This window comes from Gopherus flavomarginatus, chromosome 5 (assembly GCF_025201925.1).
Source record: "Gopherus flavomarginatus isolate rGopFla2 chromosome 5, rGopFla2.mat.asm, whole genome shotgun sequence".
Taxonomy (NCBI): Eukaryota; Metazoa; Chordata; order Testudines; family Testudinidae; genus Gopherus; species Gopherus flavomarginatus.
In genome coordinates, this window is record NC_066621.1 from 130,807,691 (window position 1) to 130,831,697 (window position 24,007).

General features: G+C 40.5%; 2 protein-coding genes across 4 annotated transcripts in view; one reads left to right on the plus strand and one right to left on the minus strand.

Annotated features, from left to right (window-relative positions):
- The window catches only part of LOC127051255 (uncharacterized), a 118,488-nt gene extending 94,673 nt beyond the window's left edge, over nucleotides 1–23,815 (plus strand). The window contains exon 2 of the mRNA XM_050953343.1: nucleotides 23,711–23,815. The gene's annotated coding sequence lies outside the window, so the exon portion shown is untranslated. The remainder of the gene's footprint in view (nucleotides 1–23,710) is intronic.
- ITPK1 (inositol-tetrakisphosphate 1-kinase) overlaps nucleotides 1–24,007 on the minus strand; it is a 266,577-nt gene that overhangs the window by 184,965 nt on the left and 57,605 nt on the right. For all 3 annotated transcript variants that reach the window (XR_007774438.1, XM_050953316.1, XM_050953315.1), the window contains one exon: nucleotides 11,415–11,439. Coding sequence is in view for 2 of the 3 variants with exons in the window: in XM_050953316.1 (XP_050809273.1) it covers nucleotides 11,415–11,439 (25 nt within the window). In the remaining variant the exon portion in view is untranslated. The remainder of the gene's footprint in view (nucleotides 1–11,414; nucleotides 11,440–24,007) is intronic.

Sequence of the window (24,007 nt, forward strand, 5' to 3'; positions counted from 1 at the left end):
GTATCCTGTACAGGAATCATTGCGATCAGTGAGTCAATGCACTATTATAACACAGGAACTCTACACTGCCAAGATTAAAGAGCTGGGGGAAGGGTGTTTGTAAAGGTTTGGTACAAGTAAATATATTCAGATGTATTTGGAGCCTAGGATTATAGGAAACTCTAGGCCTCAGTCAACAATTTACTATGAAAACAAAATTAGAAGGGTTTCCTTTATTTGCAAAGTTAGCCAAAATTCTTCTGCAGTTGTTTCCCTTACATTCAGGTCTCTTTCACTATTAGCTCAGACCCAATGGCATCTTTTCAATTCACTCTTCAGTTTATTCTGTCAAAACATTGTAAATAACTTGTTTCCACTTTGGCAGGACAGACTGGCAAAAACAAAAGGAAAGCATTTGGACTAACAAATACGTCATGACTAACTTTTTTTGCTTAATAAAGAAGCATCCCCTGACAACTGATGCAAGGTGGGTATACACATGCGCACAAATTACGAAATACATATAAAACCTCTTTGATTTAGCTACCAAACTAGTCACATAACTAAGTATGTGACGCAACTGATAGTTTCTTGGAGCAACATCAGCATGGCAAATGTAACCATTGTCAAAAGGAACAAGGTAAATTAACTTGGATCTTGAAATGACAGCTGAATTTTAGTCCGTGATAGGTCTCTATTTAATAAAGGCAGCAAGGACCGCATATGCTGAGTGTGCACTTCCAGGAATCTGCCCCACTGAGCAGAGACTGCATGTGCTATTGTGTATCAGGAATGCGGGTCCTGAATCCAAGTCCACAGGACTCTTAGCTGCTAATCAGTGTCAACCTGACACCCAGGGACCTGCTAACAATTGCTAGGGCAGAAGCCAGGGCTGTCTCCAGGCACCAGTGCAGCAAGCAGGTGCCTGGGGCAGCTCATCTCTTTGGCAGTGGGTCCCTCAGTCCCCCTCGAAGGGAAGGACTTACCGCCGAATTGCCACCGAAAAACGAAGCGGCAGCGGTAGAGCTGCCCCCGAAGTGCCACTGATCGCAGCTTTTTTTTTTTTGGCCGCTTAGAGTGGCAAAACGCTGGAGCCAGCCGTGGCAGAAGCTGAACCCCAACAGAGGACTCCAGTCCTGGAACATGATTGGCTCATAGTTTCCATATAAACCTAGCACAGGAACAGGAAATTGTCTGTGCAGCTGGGATTCACTCTGCTCCGGGCGGTTTAACTCATGGCCCCCCTGGCTGCACTTCCTGGCATTCCAACCCAGCTTGATTCCTGTCATTTGGTTGTTTTTTGTTTTTTTGGGGGTCACACTTAATATTCTGGGCATATTAATCAATGCTTTCAATTTCCTTGAGAATCCAACTGGTATTCAATAGGTTATTTGTAACCATGACTTAACATCTAGAACATAGGGTTGCCAAGTTTGGTTGGATGTATTCCTGAAGGTTTCATCATATGACATAATCTTTAATTAAATATTAATCTTGAATTCCTGAAGACTCAAGGACAAACCTGGATGGCTGGCAACCCTAGTAGAACACCATCTTCTGATGTGTGTTATAGACAGATATAAGCACATTATTCCTGTCTATAACAGGCTTGGAACAGTAGCCCTTTATAAACATAACCTTAATATAATGTGTGACCTTTTAAATTGCCACCCTCGTATGAGTCTACATTTGTATGCTGCATCAAGACTGGCATCAAAAAAGGCAACACTCAAATATCAAAAGAAACAGATTTCAAAGAATCCTGGGGGCACTGAGGGGTCTCCAAAACTGCAGAGCTTTATGAAAGAGCAAAGGAGAGTTAAGAGGAGATGTGTGTACAAGCTGTAGCCAGTATAATATAAAACATAACGCTGCATCCCAGGTCAGAGAAGGCTCTTTAGGATTTGTAGAACTGTCTGTCCTACAAACTTATCATAGGGCCTCCGTTACCACAGAATCTGGGTGCCTCTCAGCCATTACATGTTAATATCTCTATTTTAGAGTTGAGGAACTTAGGCACAGAGAGACTAAGTGACTTGTTTAACATCACACAGGAAGTTTGTGGTTGAGCATGGAACTGAACTTAGGTCTCCTAAATCCCAGCTAGCACTCTAACCACTGTGCCACCCTCCCTCTCTTATGTCGAAGGATTTATGTCTTAAATCCCGTGCACCAGCAGTTCTCAACCATCTCCACACCATGACTCCACATTACAAAAGAAAAGCTTTAGGCACTACCCCTCTCCATCTAGTCATAAAGTACAAGTGACTGTGACCTTCCTTTTGTTCCCCTGGACCTCTGCACTGTCCAGGTTTGGGACCCATGCTCAGCAATTCCCATGCCAGATTATTAACTCCTGCGCTATTGGAAAACGATGGAAAGTTATTGTAAGCAATAAATGTGTACACCCAACTGACCACTGGATAATGATCATGAATAAAAATATTAACAAAAAGACCAAGTATTTTTCAACAATGTGCTAGACTTGATAAAAGTAAAGATATTGCAAAATAGCAACCAGAGGCAAGAAAAACATCTAAAGTACATGTAGAAACTGATTTTTTTCCCTATGTGTTCTGCCTACCTTTAGATACACAGTGAAAAGTTATTTATGCCCTTGCCAAAAGAGAGACAGAATGCCAGGAATCCCAGACACAAACTCTCCACCTAAAATGCAGAGTTAAATTGGACAACTATTTCTCCTACTGGAAAAAGTTGCCTTTTAAAAAATACAATGCCCTGTGTAGGAAGAAAAGCATTAATGTTTAGCTATTCTGACTTAGGGCTCCAGTCTGAAGCCACTTCATGTTTTCTTCAACCAGAGAGGCACACAGAATAAGATTCAGGAAAGCATCTGTATTCAAAATAGCACTTAAGCATGTACTTAGGTTCCACTGAAGTTAAACAAGTGAGTATTTTCCTACACAGGGGATCAGTTTAACCACATGCTTTAAGCCTTTTTCTGAAGCATGACCATAGGGAAGTCACAACAGAATCAAGCCCTTAAAAAAAGGAGGTGAAGTCCAGTTCATTAATTTGCAAGTCATTTTTATGACAGATAAGGAGGTACTCAGTAATAATTAAAGACTACTGATATGTAATACTGGTATGAACGCTGTAACTGACTTGGTCAGTGAGGTAACATAACTATGGAGCTTATTAGAATTTCCCATACAAATGACTGCATTATCTAAATTAACAGGGGTTTTTGCAAGAACAAACAGGAAAGTAACACATTGGTTCACCAGATAAGAACATCTCGGCAAACACTTAAAAGACAGTGGGGTGATCAAAAGCACTAAGCAGCTTTTGAAGGACGTTCTCCCTGATGCTGGAAAAAGAACTGGTTTGTGAGTTAAAGGCAGAGATTGTCACCCAAATCCTACCAGTCTTGGAAGGTCCATAATATGCTTACACCAGACACCTGATAGATTACACTTGTTTTCTAGTCTGTTTTATTGTTTTTAAGATCTCTTTTCTCCATGTTTTTGTTCTAAATAAATAATATTGCTCTAAAAAGGCTGTCTGGTCATTAGGTTCCACTGTCATTGCTCCCAAAGGGATGAAAAGAGCAAGGTCTGAGCCTAAATCAGACCTGCTGAGATAATCCCGGTGAGCACCAGAAGACCTGCAGCCCAAAGCCTGACCTGAGAGTGGGAGAACTGCATGATTCCACCCTGAAGCAGATGACAAAGGCTTGAGGGGGCAGTGCTCAGAGGAGTCAGAGGTGCAGTTAAACTTGTCACAGGTACTAAGCTATGTCCTCACCTTTCCGAATGCAACAATAAGGGTTAAAATAGGGAGTTCTGGGCTGACAACTACACACACAATTACACTGCAACAGTTGCATGTATGCTTCAGTGCAAACCACAGAATATAAAATTTAAAAAAAAAAAAGAAAAAAAAAAGCATTTCGTGAATTACAAGTCCCCAGGCTCATTTCATTGGCTCTGCCTTGAGATCCTATCATGATTAGGGCCCTGAGAAAATCATGGATTTTTTTTCTTTTTAAATGAGGCAATGTCACGGGTAAAGTGGCAGTTTTCATGGGACGCGCACAGAATGCAGTCAACAAAAGGTCACTGCTTCATTCCTTTACCTAAAACCAGCCGCTGAGTCCTCCCCAGACCCAAACTGCTGCAATTTACTCCTGGGGCCGCAGACTTTTTCCTCCCACTCTTGCTTTCTCCTGCTCAGTTCCCAACCACCAAGCTCGCCCACTAAAACACAAGACTGGCACATTTGGATACCCGCTACCACCTCTCCACTGTTGGAAAAATTGTATAACTGAAATTGAGACTCTCAGGCTCCTAGTCGTGCTGTCCACATCCAGAAAGGAAAAACCATTTCAGACGTTTAATGCAGTCAAAGATAGCCAACTGCCATTTGTGCAAAAACTAAGCACTTAATTTTTTTTTTTTTTAAAAGCATCAAATCCAATTGCCCTAGATGCCTCTGGTACATTTCCATAGCACGCTGCAGCCAAGGATCTCAAAGCATTATGCTTAGCATTACATGATCAAGGTTATGTATCTTCATTTTACAGATGGGGAAGCCAAAGCACAGAGGTTAAATAACTTGCCCAAGGACACAGCAAGTCAGTAGAAAAGCCAGGGCTGAAATCTTGGCTTTATTAAACTCAAAGGGAGTTTTGCAATTGATTTTAATGGGGCCAGGATTTTATCCCAGATTTTCTGACTCTCAGACCTGTGTCCTGTCCTCTAGGCCACACGGCCACTCCTCACAATCTCAAATTGATGTGCTGGGGCTAAGAATTCAAGTTTCCATGTGTCAAAGTAACATAAGATAGAATCTAAATGCTCCTTATTACATACAGTTACAGGTTACTGAATTTTGGCAAGATTTTTAAAAGTGCCTAAATCCTATTTTCAAAAATAATTTAGGAGCCAAAAAGTCACTGAAAGTCAACAGGTAAAATTTTCAAAAGCCTCTAACTGTACAGTAATTCATACCCTTAAGATAAAATGCAGCAGATGTAGCTGCAATTTTAAAAAGGTCAATATCTCAGAATGATTTATTTTTTAAAATATACATTTAACTTGCCTTCTTAATCACTACAGTGTGAAGTATTTTATCTTTTTTCTATTTATTTTTTCCTACAAATATGTATTGATGCAGGTGTTCTGAATGGAGCAGAAACAAATATGTTTGATTTTGCTTCTAACTACAATTTGCAGGATATAATGGCCCATTATGTCCAAACCTCTCTCTTTCTCTCTCTGTGAATGTACTGGAATCTGCAATTCCTACCACCTCAGCAAATAGTGCTTTGCAGTTAGCAATATAACCAGCTGAAAGAGACTATCACATTGCCTTACTCCTAAAAAAAGCTAGAGTTTTGTTTAGGATTTTTTTTTTTTAATTCTTCTTAGCGATAAGAGTTGTGGATTTTTTTTTTTAAATTCCATATAGTACTTTAACTTTAGAAGACACTCCTGCACCATAACTATTTTATACAGTAAATCAAAATGTAACCTTAAGAAGTTACCAGAATCTCTTTTAATGTTAAATTGAACACCTGTAACTTCTAGTCCCACATGTCAAAACAGCTGTAAGTTACCTGCAAAAGTCAGACGGATTTTGAGGGCTTTGTACTAGCTTTTCCAAGAGACGCACTGAGGTCAGAGTTGAATGTCATACCCAGGAGAATGTGCACTTTACTGAGATGCTGGCACGCAAATGAAAATAAACGTTATTAATCCAGCAAGCCAACTCCAACATTTCAGCCACTCTGCTTGCTTTGGAAGCTCTCCAGTCCCATCTTTCTGTATATGTTATTGGATATGTATTTTATAAGCACCCTTCCTCTTAGTTATATTTTGCCATTCCTAACTTATTCCATTTAATACTTCATGTGAAAATAAACCTCTCAACATTTCAAGAAAACAACTGTTCCCTGGCAACAATTAGTGGAAACTGTTGTCACCAGTATTTTACTTTGATTCAAGATAAAAAACTCAGTTCTCTTTCACGGATTTCAGCAAAGCCATCTGTTTAAAGGACAGTTTTCCACTCAAAAATAAGAGATTTGAAATATCTGAATTCCCAGAGAGGTGTGGGGAAAAGGAAAAACAAAGCAGCAACCTAGACCATTCTGACTACTACAATCAGCTGTTTCACATTAAAAAACATTTTATCTTTCAGGTCCCATGGTTACTTTATTTAAAAAAAAATCAGAGCTTGGAATTCAATGACTAATCCTCGTTTTGTAGCCAAGCAACTTCAATGTCTTATCAAGACAAAGCGTGCTAATGTTAATTAAGCACCAAAAAAACCACTTATAAATTTTCATTTTAAAAAAAGAAAAATATGAATTGTGTCTTCAGGAAAGGTTGGGTGAGGTAGTTACTTAAGTGAGCTTTGAAGTGTCCCAAACTTTGCAACACAAAAGCTAACCCCGGGCCATTTGTCAGGGGCCTAAGGGCTGCAGCTAATTAATACTGATTTGCATAACTTGAAACAAAAATAAATGTAAGCCATCCTCAGATGTCCTTGTGAGGATTCGCCTTTATAAAAATGTGCATATCTCTAATCTTAGAGAGGTTTTGCAAAGCAAGGTATTGTTACCCCCCACCACCTCAGGCTAGGCAGCCAAGCTGATGGGAGCAAGAGGCCACATATTAGTTAAACTAATACAGGCAACTTAAATTGGACGCCAGGGTGGATAAAAATCAATGATTTTTTTAATCGGATTTTTTTTTCCATTTACAATCCGATTTTTTTGATAAAATGCTTTTTCAGGAAAAAACCTATCTAAAAGATAAAAGCAGTATGGAGTCCTGTGGCACCTTATAGACTAACAGACATATAGGAGCATGAGCTTTCGTGAGTGAATACCCACTTCGTCGGATGAAGTCGGTATTCACCCATGAAAGCTCATGCTCCTATATGTCTGTTAGTCTATAAGGTACCACAGGACTCCTTGCTGCTTTTACAGATGTAGACTAACACGGCTACCCCTCTGATATCTAAAGATAGTTTTAAGTAAGATACATTATCGCTCAAAGCTATCTCATTATGGAATGGGATTATAAATTCTAATTCTATAGTATGAGACAATACATTCATGTAATGTTTAAGAAAAGTTTTGTAAATGAGTTCCAATAGTTCATAGTTTTATAAATTCTTGGTACAAAAGTAATGTTTTACCAGTGGGTGGAAGAGGATGCTTATTTAACCTACCATTAGTATTCCTCGCCCTGCACCAGTTCATTTTCACAAATATGTTTGCCTGCTGACTGTTCAAGAATTTGGAACTCTACAATTCTACACCTACAGCCTGAAGTCTCAGACAAAGGTCAGAAACTTAGGCTGGGCTTAACATCAAATCCAGAAGCAAAGTCTGTAACTGTCATCCAAGAGTGGCTCACCACCAATATATAGGTAGAAATTAACTATAAGGAAAATGAAATTGTGTCTTTCATTAGCACTAGTGAAAGGAAAAGGGTCACCTTATCCTCTCACAGAGAAGAGAAATAGGAAAATATAATATATAAAAAATATAATTGGAGATATATCAATCTCCTAGAACTGGAAGGGACCTCAAAAGGTCATCGAGTCCAGCCCCCTGCCTTCACTAGTAGGACCAAGTACTGATTTTTGCCCCAGATCCCTAAGTGACTCCCTCAAGGAGTGAGCTCACAACCCTGGGTTTAGCAGGCCAATGCTCAAACCACTGAGCTATCCCTCCCCCCTACATATCTGCACTTCCCTGAAAACTTCCTTTCTTTTATTAGGAAGATCCATGGATCTCCACCCACCCTGGCCAACATTTTAGGAAATGGGACAAAGATTTGGTGCTTGTTCACAAAAATCACCACATGCCTGTTTAGTACACTACTGCAGACTAGCCATCCTGCTGAATCCAAGAGGTCAGCAGCAAATTCCTGTTACTGACTCTTTGGGTATCCTGGTAGACTGTGTACACACATCACACTAAATATATTCAGAAATCAGTGGCAAAATTTCTGATCTTGTGCAAGATAGGAACATAGATGCAAGGGTCTGTGCATGTGTGTGTGTGTCAAGTTGTTTATTGTCAAGGATATGAGGTGGCTTGTGCTGGGACAGCTCACAATAGGAGCTGTTCCTGGAAAGCAAAGAAGTCCTGCTGCTTAACACAAGAAAACAACACTACTGCCAAATAAATGTTGTCCAGCAGATCAAATACCAAAACCATCATTTCTCATCTACGAACACAGCTGAGGAAGCACATCATGTGGGCAATGGAGGTTTTCAGGGGTCTGGTATAAAAAGAATACACACATTTCTGGTTACATCTCTATGCAAAGAAAGTTTGCATTGGGGGGAGGGGGCATGTGCAGAATAGCTTGGTTTGGTTTGGTAGCAGGGAGGTGGCATCTAAAATGCTGTCAGCAGTTAAGATTTATCAGGATACCCTGAGCTATGGGGTAAATTCTTTACTAAGAGAAGGAAGAAAATACTCAACACTGCAGAGGAACTGTGATGGAGTGTACAAACCACGCACTGGGCAATAAGGGATTTTGGGCCCAGTCAGCCCTGCCCCACACACCTGCAGCAAATGCTCCATCTCGTGGAGGAATTAAAAGACAGGGAAACAGCTCATTTTGGCAGTGGAGCTGGAAGTGAGCAGACCTGCAGCCCACAGTTGCAGCAGCACAGAGCAGAGGGAAGCCTAAAGTCTCTAACATAGTTGTCCAAAGGGGCCCTCCCTCAGGGAAAGGAAGACCCACCTCAGAGAGGGAAGTATCTCCCTCTCCTCCGCCTGTGGACCCTGGTAACCCCCCCCTCTTACTTATTTGATTCAGACTTCCCCAAGATAGGAAAGCCTTGGACTAAGCTGACTGGGGAGAGGGGGGCAAGAAGTGGCAGGCCTTAACCTCAGTTGCCAGGCAACTGGTAGCCCAAAGGGTGGAGTGGGAGGGACTGGGCTCCCTTCCCTGCCAGTCACAGATTGCGGCCTTGACCACTAGGCAACGCTTCCCAAGCAAATCCCGAGTGAGGACCATTACAGGAAGATAAGTCTCAGATTTCATGAAATGTCAACAGTGCAGCCACGGAAGCATGTTCCTCCCTTGCTGCTGAGGGGAAATAATTGTCTTTCACCAGCTATGCTCAAGTAAAGGTTACTGGTTACCCACCTGTCCTCCAGGTATAGCTGTTAGGGGCAGATCTCTCAAAGTCAAGATACCAGGGCAACCTGTACAATGCTGTGAGGTTTGATTCCATAAAAGTATCTTTTCACTGAGTCCTCACCAAGTTCTCGCCAAACGTTTCCATACTCTCTCGGTTTAAAAAAGGTCTTTTCCACTTGGTTTGTGTCTAGTTGGTGAACAGACGTTAAACCACACTTAATTACAGACTCCCCTATTCAATAACTGGACTCTGCTTATGAGCCCTGCTATAATGGAGACTCACCCAATCATCATAATATAAGCACAGGAACTTAACCCAGGGAAGTAAAAAGGATCTTCTCCTTTTCTCAGCCATTAGGTGCTGTGCTGAGTTCTTCTCATATGGCTGTCTCATTACTTTAACAAACAGTGCAGCAGTTAGAAACCCAATGAAATATACTGAAGCCAACTGTCAGCAATTATTATGAATGTTATAATAATGATCATCATAAGATGCCGGCTATTGCTCATCTTCTCTAGCATGTAAAGCTGATAAATATTACCATTAGCATCTCAAAGGCATAGATCTGGGGATTCTAAACAAACAGCAAACAATGAACAATTCATTGTTCAGCTCCTGGCAGTAGCTGACAAAGGGAAGGAGGAAGAGTTCGTGGCTGTAGCATGCTAGGGGAGTAAGGATAAATACAGCTGGACATTAAGGCAGATTCTCTCTTTTCTTGTAATGCTATCAAGCAGCTGATTTTCACAAGGATATTCTCATACACCTTAAAGGGACGCTCCCAAATTTAATGTTATCAAACTAACCTTTTTTTTTTTAAATGTATTTTTTCTGAGAGAGGAGTCTTTAAATAGCATGATCTGATTTTTAAAAAAGATTTTATTTATGTCCATAAGGATTTTTTCTGCTGCACCCTGGCTGATGTTTAGAAAGATCTTTCAGGCAGAAACAAGGGCAACATCAAACAACCTCAACTCACACCCCATCTCTCTTTCACAGTGTACACGGTGTCAGCTGTGCTGCTGCTACTGGTGAACTCCCTCTTTCAGCACCTGAGGAGCACGTGAGCAAGGTCCTCACTTTAGTGCAGGGCAAGAGTGCAAGCGACCAGCAACAAAAGGAGTGACAATGATACAAAGTACTAATGCAGGAGATGAACTGGGAACAAAGCCTGTATTCTGATCTCTTTCAGTTATCGTGCTCTAAAGGGTTACCCTGGCACAACAAAAGCGTCAGATACTAACGTAAGAGACAAGGTGCGGGAGGTAATATCTTTTACTGTACCAACATCTGCTTGTAAGCTCAAAAAATCATTTCTCTCACGATGTCCCTTTAACCAGTGCTTGAAGTGGGTGGGATCACAGACATGGCCAAAAAAATTTTTTTTAAATCAAGCTGTGCTCCTGAGAGGCAAACTTTCAGTCTTCCCTCCCCTTTATGAAGGACTTTGGAAGTTGTTTTGTCAGGTTATGTTGGACCATCACTAGAGTTAGCAAAGGACAGTATGTTAAAATTTAAAAATATCACAACTAGTTATTGTCTCAATAGAAGTTTGGTGTGTAATTCTCTCCTCATTTAAAAACAATAGCAGTAAATAGGTAAATAGCTTCTCGAGCTAAAAACTGAACGTGATTATTATGAAATAAATATATACATGAAAGTGTGAATTGTCTGTATCAAGCACATAAAATTTATTTCAGCTCAGATGACAGAACCCCAACTGTTTTCACACTACTTTAAGCACTGCTTTTACCTATGGCACAGTGGAAATATAGCCATGAAGACTTAGCAAACAGGAAGAAAATCCAGTCACCCCTCAAGACCTCAGTAGATGGGCCAATACCAAAATAAGCAATAGTTTAGTCTCCTTCCTGTTCATTGGGTTGCAAGAATATTCTCTGCATCGTGGATTAACTTCTTTACGAGTTTCTTACACGCAGGAAGCTCTTCTTTCCTTTAAGCCTTATTGTATTTAAATGCAATAAACACAGATTACACCACCTAATCATAACCAGTGTTATTGACTCTTTCTAGTTGATACAGAAAAGAAAACCCTAATCATTGGCTACCAGATTGGATAGGATCCATCATATACACTTAGCAGCATCAGATTTGCTTTTCCCAGAGTGAATGTCTGAATAATAAGGGAATGAAACAAGAAAAGGATTGATGGAATGAGAAAAAAAATGAAGACCAACTGTTGTGAAATCTGCCAGAGATTTAGTAGTTTTCTTTGTAAAGTGAGAGAAGAAGAGTTTTGCTTTTTATACTGAAAAGTTAAAATAATCTTTACTCACCTGTATGACTTCTATTCCTCTTTTCCTGGAAAAAAGAAAAGGACAAAGGGTTACTTTAGTAAATGATGAAGAGTAACAGTTCAAATACTCCAAGAAATACATTGCTTGATATTAGAACATTAAGGAAAAACTGCATTACAGTACTTGAGGCAATTCCAGGCCCCAATTCAGAAAAGCTTGGACTAGATGATCTCTTGAGATCCCTTCCAGCCCTAATAATCTATGATTCCAAGTGCTGTCCTGAATAGGGACCAACTTCAGCACATGCTTAAGCATCATCCTGAATCAGGGCCTGGGAGGTGAGATGGAAGATTATGTAAATTATACATCAGGGAATGGTCATAAGGGATGTTACACAGGTTTAATTTATAAGCTACCAGACAAAGGAAGCATAAGAGATTCACGTTAAAGCAGGGAACACTCTATTTGACCCTACAGAATGGGTCAAATTCAGAGGTGACGTGTAAGGGGATGTAAGTTTATGTTAGTCAACAGGTGCAAGTTTAAGATGCTGCATTTTATTCTTATTCGTGTCCTTGTACCATGCCCATCACCCTGGTACCTGACCACCTTGCACTGTCAGGCATCTACATGGAGATTTACATCAGTCAAGTTTCCTCTTTTCAACCCCTCGTGGGCAAGAAGGGACTGTGGAACTGACCTAAGGATTTTTAAGCTGTCTTAGAAATGTTAACAGGTTACAAGAGCTGCTGTCAATGTCGTGATCCAAAACGTGGCCAGATCTGAGGCCATTCCTAATTCCTGCTGGAGTGAATTGTGAAGTCTTGGACTCATTAGGAAGCCCTCTGCCCTGCACATATAGCTCCAGCCTTAAGATTAATAGTTGCATCATGCCTAAAAAAAACGGGCTGACCAGAGCAGTCAGAGTGCCAGAGGTCGAGGAAGTCTTTTAGGGGTACACCGACTTGGCTACGAGTTGCAAGTTAGGCTCTCCCCAAACTTGGCCCTTCATCTCTTGTGGCACTGGCAAAGCAGCACATATGTACACAGCCAGACATGCTTCCTTTATTACATCCAACAAGCTGACACCACACTAAACTACTAGTAGAAATCCATGCCCACTCCATGACACTTTCCCCTCTATGTGCAGACTATTTAAATACAGAGCAATTTTCCTCTCAGACTCAAAAAGATAATTTAATTTATTGAGCCAGTTCTTCAGAAGAGGCATTAGATCAGGATTCCTTTTTCTTGCCTCTGCTAACTTCCCAGGTAGAAGTGAAAGATCCTTTGGCACGAGGAAAAGGAAAAAAGAGTGAGTAACTCTGGCCAACATTCCCCTGCTCTACAGAAGAGGTTTGACAGTAGAGTCCATGGCTCTGTGTGTGGGTGGGGGGGAACAGCTGCTGACTACATAAGTGGCTGCTCCCACTGTCTACCCAACCCAGAGTCTTGTTCTTCTGGAAGACAATAGTGAACATGTCCAGGAGGAGAGACAAGCGATACAAATGGCTTCCTTCTCCTCCCTCAAACTCGGAATCACACAGTGCTATGGGAAGTTTCCCTTATTTGCACACCTAGGACATTGAGAGCTTGCTGCTCAAAGACATTAAAACAGAAATAAATGAGGTAAAATCATTGAACAGAGAAGTGGACAATCTCCAACTTCTTTTGCAGCCAGCAAGTTCCATCTATTTTAAACACAATATTATTCAGCAAGTGATAATAATGGGGCATAACTTGCTGCCGATTAACACACAGCAAATGAGGTTAGCCAAACAGCTATTTCTAGTGTGGTTATGGAGAAAATATGATACAGCAAAGAAAAAGTTAGCGACCAAGTTTTCAATAGCAGGTAGCAAGAAAAAGAAAAAGGCATTTAACAGCCAGGGAGAGGTTTAATAAACAACGGCTGCAACCCAGTCAGAAGCATTCCAAGCACCTCAGAATACCCAGTGCTTAAGCAAGCAAATGGGCTCAGTTTTGTCATCATTGCCTCGTAATAAGCAGAAAGACTGAGGCTGCTGCTGAAACATTCAAAGCCTCATCCCCAAATAATCCCACAGAAGTGCTATTCCAAAGCCTCGTTATGGACAGAAGCAAGCCCAGGTGGTGAATACATTTTTCCATTCCTATATCGATATAAGACTCCAGACACCATCACTCTGAAGTCTAGTCTGTCTGCACAGTCAGTGTGAGGTGATGGAAACAGCTACACATATAGCTGAGAGCTCTTTTCGTTCAGAGTATAACCAGGTTCAAACCTCACAGGGATTTGTGGTCTGAACCCTGCAATTTTTAAGTTCTCAGCTTTTTTGGGCTTTACGAACTTTACATGACTTTACGAATTCCATTTGTGCAACAGCACAGGATTTCAGCTACTAGTACACAGAATAAATCCTTTTCTGTTTTCAGGGAGTGAGAAGCTCTATCCTGGTTGCCAAACCCACACAAGGAACATTTGGTCTGAAAGCTTTTTGTAATCCCAATAAAAACGGGCTTTACAAATTGATTGGAATTTACTAGCACTGACTGTACCATAAATGCAACAATATGTCCAAAGAACAAATTACACTAGCTTCTCACCACTCCATTTAGTGCAAAAATGGTAAGTAAGAAAGTTGTGTTGTGTTGGATAAAAAGTTAAACACAAGCTCAAAGGACAGAGGAGAGGGTGGAAATGGTTGTGACTTTGGTTTGCATTGCTGGGCCTTCCTCAGCCTCTCTCCAGAAGAGCTGTGTTCCTTCTGGTTGTTTGAAATGTTCTGTTTCACCCTTGAGAACCAAGAGGAGAAGGAACCAGAAAAGTTAAATCTTCTGAGAAGTAACTAACTTGGATTGAGTCTTTACTGAAATTGCTTTGTTAAAATTAAAGTTCTTTAAACAGAACAACAACATTCAACAGCCAGAACGACTTATTCCTGAGGGAAAAGCCCATTCAGACAGGCAACCACGTCATCAGTTCTGGAGTTAGCTACATCTCCAGTGTACTGATCACCCTACTTGATGCTTCAAATCTAGATATACAAACACGCATCCTGTATCTAAGCCACAGAGTTTCCACTGGGCAAATTCCTTTGACAAGACAACTCCATATTAGGCAGTGGACTAAACTGTATTGAGACCACCACTGATACAATCAACGTGCACAAGATTCCCCCACCACACACACACACAAACTCCAAATAAAAAACTACAACCTCTTGTAGAAGCAGTCAGTCCTGAGCCAACAGACCATTGCCTTGAGAGCAAAGAATGAAAAGACCGCTATGAATTCTTTTGGCCAAATTTGTGATTCTTGGAGGGAGAGGGAGAGAGGGAGAGAGAGAGAGAGAGAGAGAGAGAGAGAGAGACACACGTGTTGGGCGAAGCACACGGATGTGGGTACGGCTGGATGCTGCCAAAGATGCTACACACTAACGCTTGCCAAAAACTATAGTAAAAGAGTTTTCCCTTCTGGGTGCTACTGTGTTCTTCCTGGTGGACAAAGGAGCCAGGATCCATCTCACTCACACACACCTCTCCTTTGGAGAGAGCAATGCAGCCAGTCTCCTCTCCTTGCACTCAGGAACTGCAAGCATCTGCAGTCTGACTGCCTCCTTCCTAGGTCCAACAAAAGGCCTCCCTGCCCAGCTCACCTGCATGGAGCAGCTATAATTTAACACCCATCGGCTGCGCGCGTGCGCGCGCGCACACACACACACACACACACACACACACACAGAGCAAGTCATTTCTGAGAACAAAAATGTAGGCTAATTTTAAAGCTTTTCCCTCTTCCCTCAAAATGGGAAACGCAGTTGGGGCTCAGGATAACTAATCTGCACATTTTCATTTCACGGATATTATGAAAATGCCAAAAAGGTTAAAACTAAACTAGATCCCAAGACAGCATATTTTGTTTGAAAGCACAAAGCTCTCATATCTAGGTAGGGTGTTTATATTCCAATTTTCAGTGCAGAAGAAATGTTTATCCCACATTTAAGCCTCTGAAAGAAGTGGTTTACAATGAAAAAAAAACAAGTTAAATCCTTTGCAGCAAAGCTGCGACACCACAAGCAGACATAGCATGCCTGGAGCTATAGAAACCTATTTGGGTGCAGCACAGATTACAGATGAGGGCTCCTGGTTTATTTCCCTTTCGGCATAGGACTCTATATTAATCACTGTTCTCAGAAGGAATCAGGTGTTGCTGCATTTAAAGAAATAAGTGTTATCTAGTCATGTTATTGCCACATCATTAACTCTCAACAGAAAAAAAAAATCAGAAGATTGTTCTGGCTTGCTGTTTTGGTGCTTGAAATTTCTGAACCATTCTTATGCTATGAAGCAAACTGTACCACATGCAAGCATGACTGAAATCCTTAAAATGTAACTTCATTAGATTCCCCCACCTCTGATATTTTTAAGCTAGCTTGATCTATGAATTCAAAAGAAGAAGACACCATCAAGTTAACATAGGCCCATAACTGATGTTTTGGAAGGTTTTACAAATCCTAAAGCTCAGTAGAAATAGTTTCATTAATTTATTCTTTTTGTATATATCCCAGGTGATTTAAACATTTCCCAGCAGTATCTGAGACTTAAACATTGAAGCACCGTATGCTGAATGACAGCCTGCAAGAGAAAATGACTGAAAACAAAAGGCTAACCTGACTAATGCACCTCTACCTCGATATAATGCTGTCCTTGGGAGCCAAAAAATCTTACTGCGTTACAGGTGAAACCATGTTATATTGAACTTGCTTTGATCCGCTGGAGTGTGTAGCCCCACCCCGCCCCCCCGGAGCACTGCTCTACCACGTTACATCCAAATTCATGTTCTATCGGGTGGCGTTATATCAAGGTAGCGGTGTATATTACTGTCTGAACTGAGTGACACGGAGAAAAACAAACAGCATTTATAATGATCAGATTTTATTTTTTAATTTATCAGTTTTAATAGTCTAAGATTATAAATACAAGTAAGGAAGCTTGTTTTTTTAATATAATAGGATTTTTAATCAACGTTGTCTGTTTACATGTAGTGAAGTAAAAAAATATTTTGTTTTTTTTATAAGGACTTCCATAATGGGATCCCAGAGTGCTTTATAACTATTACTAAATCAAGCCTCCTAATATTACTGCAAAACCTTCCTTCTCGACAAAGCCTTTCCAGCACGATTCCAAGATTGGAATCATCAAAAACCTATTTGTATAAGTTTGAATTTCACTTGAATCCCTAAGTGTTGAAGACAGCAGATGATGGCCTCCTGGACCATATGGAAGTTACCATCATGGTCTTAATTTGGAGTGATGCTCCTCCTGTGCAGAAAGCTGAAGATTAGGAATGCCTGAATCAAAGAAACAGGAGTGCTTGTGGCATCTTAGACTAACAAATGTATTTGAGCATAACGTTTCATGCGCTACAGCCCACTTCATCAGATGCACAGAATGGAACATATAGTAAGAAGATATATATATACACATACAGAGAACATGAAAAGGTGGAAGTTCCCATATCAACTCTAAGAGGCTAATTAATTAAGATGAGCTATTAGCAGCAGGAGAAAAAAAACTTTTGTAGTGATAATCAAGATGGCCCATTTCAGACAGTTGACAAGAAGGTGTGAGGATATTTAACATGGGGAAATAGAATAGAGTACTCCTGCTCTTTTTGCGGATACAGACTAACATGGCTGCTACTCTGAAACCTGAATCAAAGGAGTGGGTGGGTATATCTACTGAGAGTACCTTCATCTATTGATTCCGGATATAACAAAGCTTCAGTTGGCCAACAGGATCCACATATACTCACCTTCACTTGGTCATTAACATCTTGAAGACATTCTGCTTAGCCATCTGTCCTCTTGGCACAAAGGTTTCTTTGCCCAGCTTGTCTGTATCAGAATTTCACTGTCTGAGTAATCTGCATTTTTATTATTAACATCATGACCCTGCAGTATGGATCAATTATTTTCATGCCCTAGAATTTATTCCAACTATAGTATCTGTAATCGCCATTAAAACTGATTGCAACCAGCAGTTACTAAGGAACCACTTGAACAGGAGAGCCAATGCAGATGGACTGCCCTATTCCAAAATGTTTATGGGCTACTGCCCTCCTTAGCGATACACAGGCTATTCAATGGTTCCTTTACGAAAGGCTCGGTTCCATCCAATAAGTGCCATAAACTCCCACTGAAGTTCACTGAGGTAGAGGATGCTCAGTGTCATGCATGGAAGCACTTGGCACTTGCAGGATTGAGCCAAAAGAGAGCTTTTCTTGCACTCAGCCCCAGGAACTCAAGTCTGTGCTAAATTTCCCAGTTTAGACCAGGAATACATTTGCCTTTCAGCAAGTTTTTCCTTCTGCAACCAATATTTTCTTAAATCTCATAATGGTAAAAAATGCCACTCCTTGACCTGTATCTATCTGCCTTTCCCAATGCTGTTCTCTCCCTCTAAAGCATCTTGTAGCACAGGAAGAAGAAGAATACACCTCAGTCACAGCGAGGTAGCCTGCACTGCTGGAGAAAAGGTGTGACTACACAGTCATTAACTCTGGAGGCCTCTCATTTTAGGTGGGTTGAAAAAGTGAGAGAAATGACCCTGAACTCCACACCCAGTTTACATTTCTGCTGTAATGAACGCCACTTAAAAAAATTACCTTTACCACTGAGAGAAGTTACATTTGCCACAATATTTGTGTTTTTTCTCCCTCATCCCACACAATTTTACATAGTTGGAGAACATCATGAATATGAACATGAAGTCAAACACTACAGCACTGTAAATGATTTTAATATGATCCCCACTGGACAAGTATGAGACCTCGCAGGACCAACGAGTTCTCAACAGAACTTCAAAGCATCATATCATGTTGTATCTCAATAGACATGACAAGAGAGTATATTTTTTGGAAGATAGGCAGCAATGTGACTCCTTAATATTAATGTGAGCCCAGGCATTGACTCTCCATACACCTCATTGCAAAGTTCACCCCAGAAATATTCAAGCACTCATCCATCCATAAACACCACCAAATGACAAGGAGCACAGTTAGAACCCAGGTAAGTTATGAACCATGGAGGACCAGCACTAATGTGCCACTGGATAAAGAGACAGCATCCAAATTTCACTTCTTACATTGTTTTATTTAAGAAGTGAAGTGGGGGAGAAAAACCAGCAGAAATAAACTAGACATGTCAGGCAATAACTGAAAACAAATAAGCTAGCTTCAATCCCCAAACATTAAGACTTTCACTTACAGAAATGGTTTCAAGATATATTACAGGGCTACTGATTTTAGCACTATTATTTTCCTCCTTTTGTTTTTTTTAAATGAGTCTTTTAAACATATATCAGTGCTATTGAGTTCTGTAAGACTATCTTCTTCTGTTTAATAAGGATAAGGTTTTCCCAACGCACACTGTTCTGGGATTCCAGTTCAGAATCCTTGTTCATCATTTGCATAGCAGGGACACTGAATCCTGAAGTAAGAGAAACGCAACCTAAGGAGGACTGGAGAGGGAAGAAAGAATAATTTATACCTATCTAAAGAAAATTAATAGAAATAGGCAATTAGCCATCCTACTAGTCATTTGTAGCAATATTAGTAACGGATAGCAATTCTGAGTAATTGCATGGGCCTTTGTTATTTTGGAGACTACTTCCCCATCCGCAAACCACCCTAAGAGAGGTCATCAGTGGATAGAGCTGGTCATTACTGTCAGCAGCTGGGGGCAGCATGCACACTTAGCAAAGGGACCCCAGCAATAGGACTTCTTAGCTCATAAGATCAGGAGTCGAAGCCTAACCCCTGACTAAACCAAACGCAAGGCCCATCGCTTCGCAAGATACTTGTAGGTACTTTAAAATGTCTAAATCAGAAACAAAATCCATTGTTCTCTGTCTTTATTGGTACAGTTCTCTGTACTATACCTACAATAGGTTAGATTAGTATTATTTTTATTAATTAACAATTACTAAGAAGTTTCTAAAATCTACACTTTACTTCAGTCTTAACAAACCCAATCAAATATGCAATTGTTTGAGTCAACGGTTACAAATTACTGAATTCGTTTTGATTTAAGTAGAAGAGAAGAGATGGAACTAACACAGCATATGTCAAAAGAGATTTTTAATCCTTCCTTTTTCAATCAAGACACTATCCATATAGGTTAGGAAATAAGGAAGGTGAGTAGTTGGAAGGTAAGAAAGGCCTGCTCTGTGCATTAGGACACTCACCAATTTGTTAATTGGGGTATTGATAATTTTTCTGCACTTTAGTAGGATTGGGAAAGCCAGCGACAGCCTAGTCTCTTCCCCTTAGAGTTCCATTTCCACTAACTAAAAAGTGAAGATGTCAGGAACATCTCCTTAGAGTCTTCTAGTGGAACAGTGTAAAAAGGCCCACTGTAAAGACTTGCAGTGAAATTCTGGTTCCACTGAAATCAGTGGCAAAATTCCCACTGAATTAATGGGGACAGGATTTCGCCCTGGGTGTCTATTTCATGTCTGGAGAGTATAGCTAGGACCACTCTAGAGTAAATAGCAGATAGGTTTCTTCCTAGTTCAATTCTTTTGCCCCTCAATGCTCATCTGATCAACCTATTTATTTTATATATTTATATATTTATTTATTTATTTATATTTTTTTTTAAAGGCACTAAAGGTTAACACGAGGGTCCATTTTTGGTCAACATCCTGCAATAGGATGCATGTTACCTGCACCCAAGAGGGCCAATAAGATAAGCTTAAAACGAGCCACAGCAACAAAATATTTTTCACTCCGATCAATCATTGGAGAAAACTATCTACAGCTCCTCCAAGGCAATACAATAATAGAGGAAGAGGCACATGGATGTGGTGTGTGACAATGCACTGATGATGATCACCTGCTTCATTGGCACTCTTTTCATACTATATCATAAGGCTTGTTTAAAGCAAATAATGCCAATCAAGAAAGACAGCACATACAAGGCTAAAGAAGGTCACGTGAAATTAAAAGGAATATATTTAAAGGAAAGGAAAGTGAGCGTGCCACCAACAAATGAGAGACACTGAGTGTTCGTTTGCAGGCACAGGAGTTTCAGAATAACAGATCTCCATGTTGCAGCTGCTAACAGAACCCACTGTTACCCCATCACATGGCTTGCCACAGTGCAGTGAAGATTATAACAACAACAACAACAAAAGTGCTGGGTTGTGGCCCAACTCCTGCTTTTACATAGTTTATTCCTGTTATCAACTGCAGTGTTGATAGCATGGGAGTTCCACACTAGCAGCAGAGGGAGCAGCCAGCACACAATTCCTGTGATGATGGCACAGCTTTACCATTACAACGTTAGCAGAGCGCATTTTGATGCCCTTGGTACTAAAGCGGTCTTCAGCAACATAGGGATTTCTCCTCTATCTTTAATGAACAGCTCCTGATCACCTGATGCTGGTCAGCTACTTCTGATGACCTACTGACATGAGTTCACTGATGAGCACATAGCTATTTGGCAAACCTTCTTTCTCTCCCTCTGCCTTGCCTATAGCCAATACCGACAGTTGAATGCAGGAATTACTGAATGAAATTCTATAGCCTGTGTCAGGCAGCCAGCTAAGTTTACCTGATCTGTCCTCCTGCCTAACACACACACTAAAAATTGGGGTCATAATGGTCTCTGCGGGCTTAAAAAATAAAAAATCTATGAATCAAAAAATGCTGGCTGTGCACAAGGCAAAAGTCACAAGGAGAGGACAGTGATTCAAGAAATAGAGGGAAAAAGACAGACAAAAAGCCAGGAGAGGCATGGAGAAGAGAGTTTTGTCCCTACACAACAGGAACATGGCAGAAAAGGAAACCCCTGAGAACCCTTCCTCTTCAAAGACCCATTAAATGTTTTACTCACAGACTACCAGAAGACATAAGGAGATAAGCATTCATTAACTGAACGTTTAAACCAGATGAGTCTTTCTAAGCTTCCTGTTAAAACGTGACCCAACATACAATTGCTTCATTGTTCAATATGGTTTTTAATCTTTAACAAATGCACACCAAGGCTTGTGAAACCCACGTACATATTTTATTATGGCCACAGCAGAAAACTGTATAAATCATTAATGTAGGGTGTGGGGAGACAAACAGCTGCTCCCCACACACTGGTTAATCAAACATTTCAGGTTACTGAGGCTTTTACAATGCAAAACACGGTTGGCAGAGAGACAGTATGTGTTTTCCTTTGGACACCTATAGAATTACAACTCTCAGCATATTGAGACATGCAGAGACTGTTTCTCTAGAGGTTGTGGACTTGGGCACCATCAATTAGGCTAAAAATCAGAAGATTCTTCTCCTTCATTGGATATAAACTCCCTGTCTAGTCAATATCAGTTCACCAGTGTTAACACAGAGGGCACACATACAGTATCAGCTATGTAATGCAGGGTTAGGAAGACAATTTTTAATATGGAGATTTGCTTTGCTATAAGATAGATAGTTTTTCTTTTAAGGTTCAACACAGATTAAATGTGGGTTTCTTCCCCCTTCATAGATAAGTTTTATATATGCAGGACAACATAAGCCTACTTGCCCACTAGAATAGAGAATAGAAAGAGTGCAGAAATTTGTCTAAGGCACAAGTGTCGGGGGAGCTGAGAAGGGGGAGGGTTTTATTTTTTAGTTTCTCTCTGCAGTAAGCACCAGTTCTAACAAACCACCAGAAGGGAAGTCACAACCCGAAAAAGGGACACTAGAAGCTAATGTCAGGTCCAAAATTTAGACTGTGCCTAAAGAGAATGAAAAGGAAACTCTGGAGAACCCTTTTGTTTTATTTTCACTTTCTGTGACTTTTGACAATGTCAGTGAAGAGGGAAGTTATGCTGCTACATGACAATTTGAAAGTGAAAAAAGATGAAAATTACTTCTAATATGGAACAAGAAGTGCAACTTTCATCAGCCAATATGGGTGAAATGCAAAGAGTAAAATCTGGACTTTTTTTTAAGATGAGTTTTGTTGACAAGGACCTTTTCTTCAAGGTCTACAAGAAAAAACAGCTTTTAAAGCATCAATGTTTAGGCTTTTCTAACTTGATAGTATCTTTTCAACCATGCTAATTTGCGCTAGAGACCAGCTATCTGGGTGCTTCCCTGCTATATCAATATCCTTACAGCCCTGTCATTCCACCCTTCAACCCCTGACTTGCTCAGAGCAAAATAAATACTCAGTATCTCATTTTTTCAAATAATTGAAACACCTCAGACTTCACACTTCAGCAGCAACTTCCACTGGATGATATCATAGGCTGTCCAGAGATGAATAAATTAAGCCTCAAGACCCCTGTTAGTTAGAAAAGAAATATCCTTCCCATTTTATCAGTGGAGAGAGAGTCAGTCCCAGATGGGGAAGTGACTGTAGCAGAGCCAGGATTAGAACTCACCAACAATGAGTCCTGTGGCACCTTAAAGACTAACAGATGTATTGCAGCACAATCTTTCATGGGCGAATACCCACTTCGTCACTCATGAAAGCTTATGCTCCAATACATCAGTTAGTCTTTAAGGTGCCACAGGACTCATTCATTGTTGCTTTTCACAGATCCAGACTAACACAGCTACCTCTCTGATTAGAACTCAGTTGTCCCAACTTCCAATCCATTGTCTCAACTACAAGACTCTCCTTCCTTTCTTTGGGCTTGATCCTCAATGTACTGAACATTCTTGCCTTGATCCAGCAAATCACTTAAGAATGGGCAAAAATCACACTGGGAAAGAAAGCTACTAGAGCCTCCCCTGAGATAGTGCTTGGGGTGTGCTACAGACTGCAAGGATCTGATCTGGATATGGATAGAGACCTCTTTAATGTTTTTAATGAAGTAAACACTAATGGGAATTGTGTGATCATGGGAAACTTTAACTTCCCAGATATAGACTGGAGGACAAGTGCTAGCAAGAATAATAGGGCTCAGATTTTTCTGGATGTTATAGCTGATGGATTTCTTCACCAAGCAGGTGAAGAACCAACAAGAGGGGATGCCATTTTAGATTTGGTTTTGGTGAGTAGTGAGGACCTCATAGACGAAATGGTTGTAGGGGATAATCTTAGTTCGAGCGATCATGAGCTAATTCAGTTCAAACTAGATGGAAGGATCAACAAAAATAGATCTGGGACTAGGGTTTTTGACTTCAAAAGGGCTAACTTTAAAGAATCAAGGAAATTAGTTAGGGAATTGGATTGGACTGAAGAACCTGTGGATCTAAATGCGGAGGAGGCCTGGAATTACTTCAAGTCAAAGCTGCAGAAACTATCAGAAGCCTGCATCCCAAGAAAGGGGAAAAAAACCATAGGCAGGAGTTGTACACCAAGGTGGATGAGCAAGCATCTCAGAGAGGTGATTAAGAAAAAGCAGAAAGCCTACAAGGAGTGGAAGATGGGTGGGATTAGCAAGGAAAGCTACCTTAGTGAGGTCAGAACATGAAGGGATAAAGTGAGAAAGGCTAAAAGCCATGTAGAGTTGGACCTTGCAAAGGGAATTAAAACCAATAGTAAAAGGTTCTCTAGCCATATAAATAAGAAAACAAAGAAAGAACAAGTAGGACCGCTAAACACTGAGGATGGAATGGAGGTTAAGGATAACCTAGGCATGGCCCAATATCTGAATAA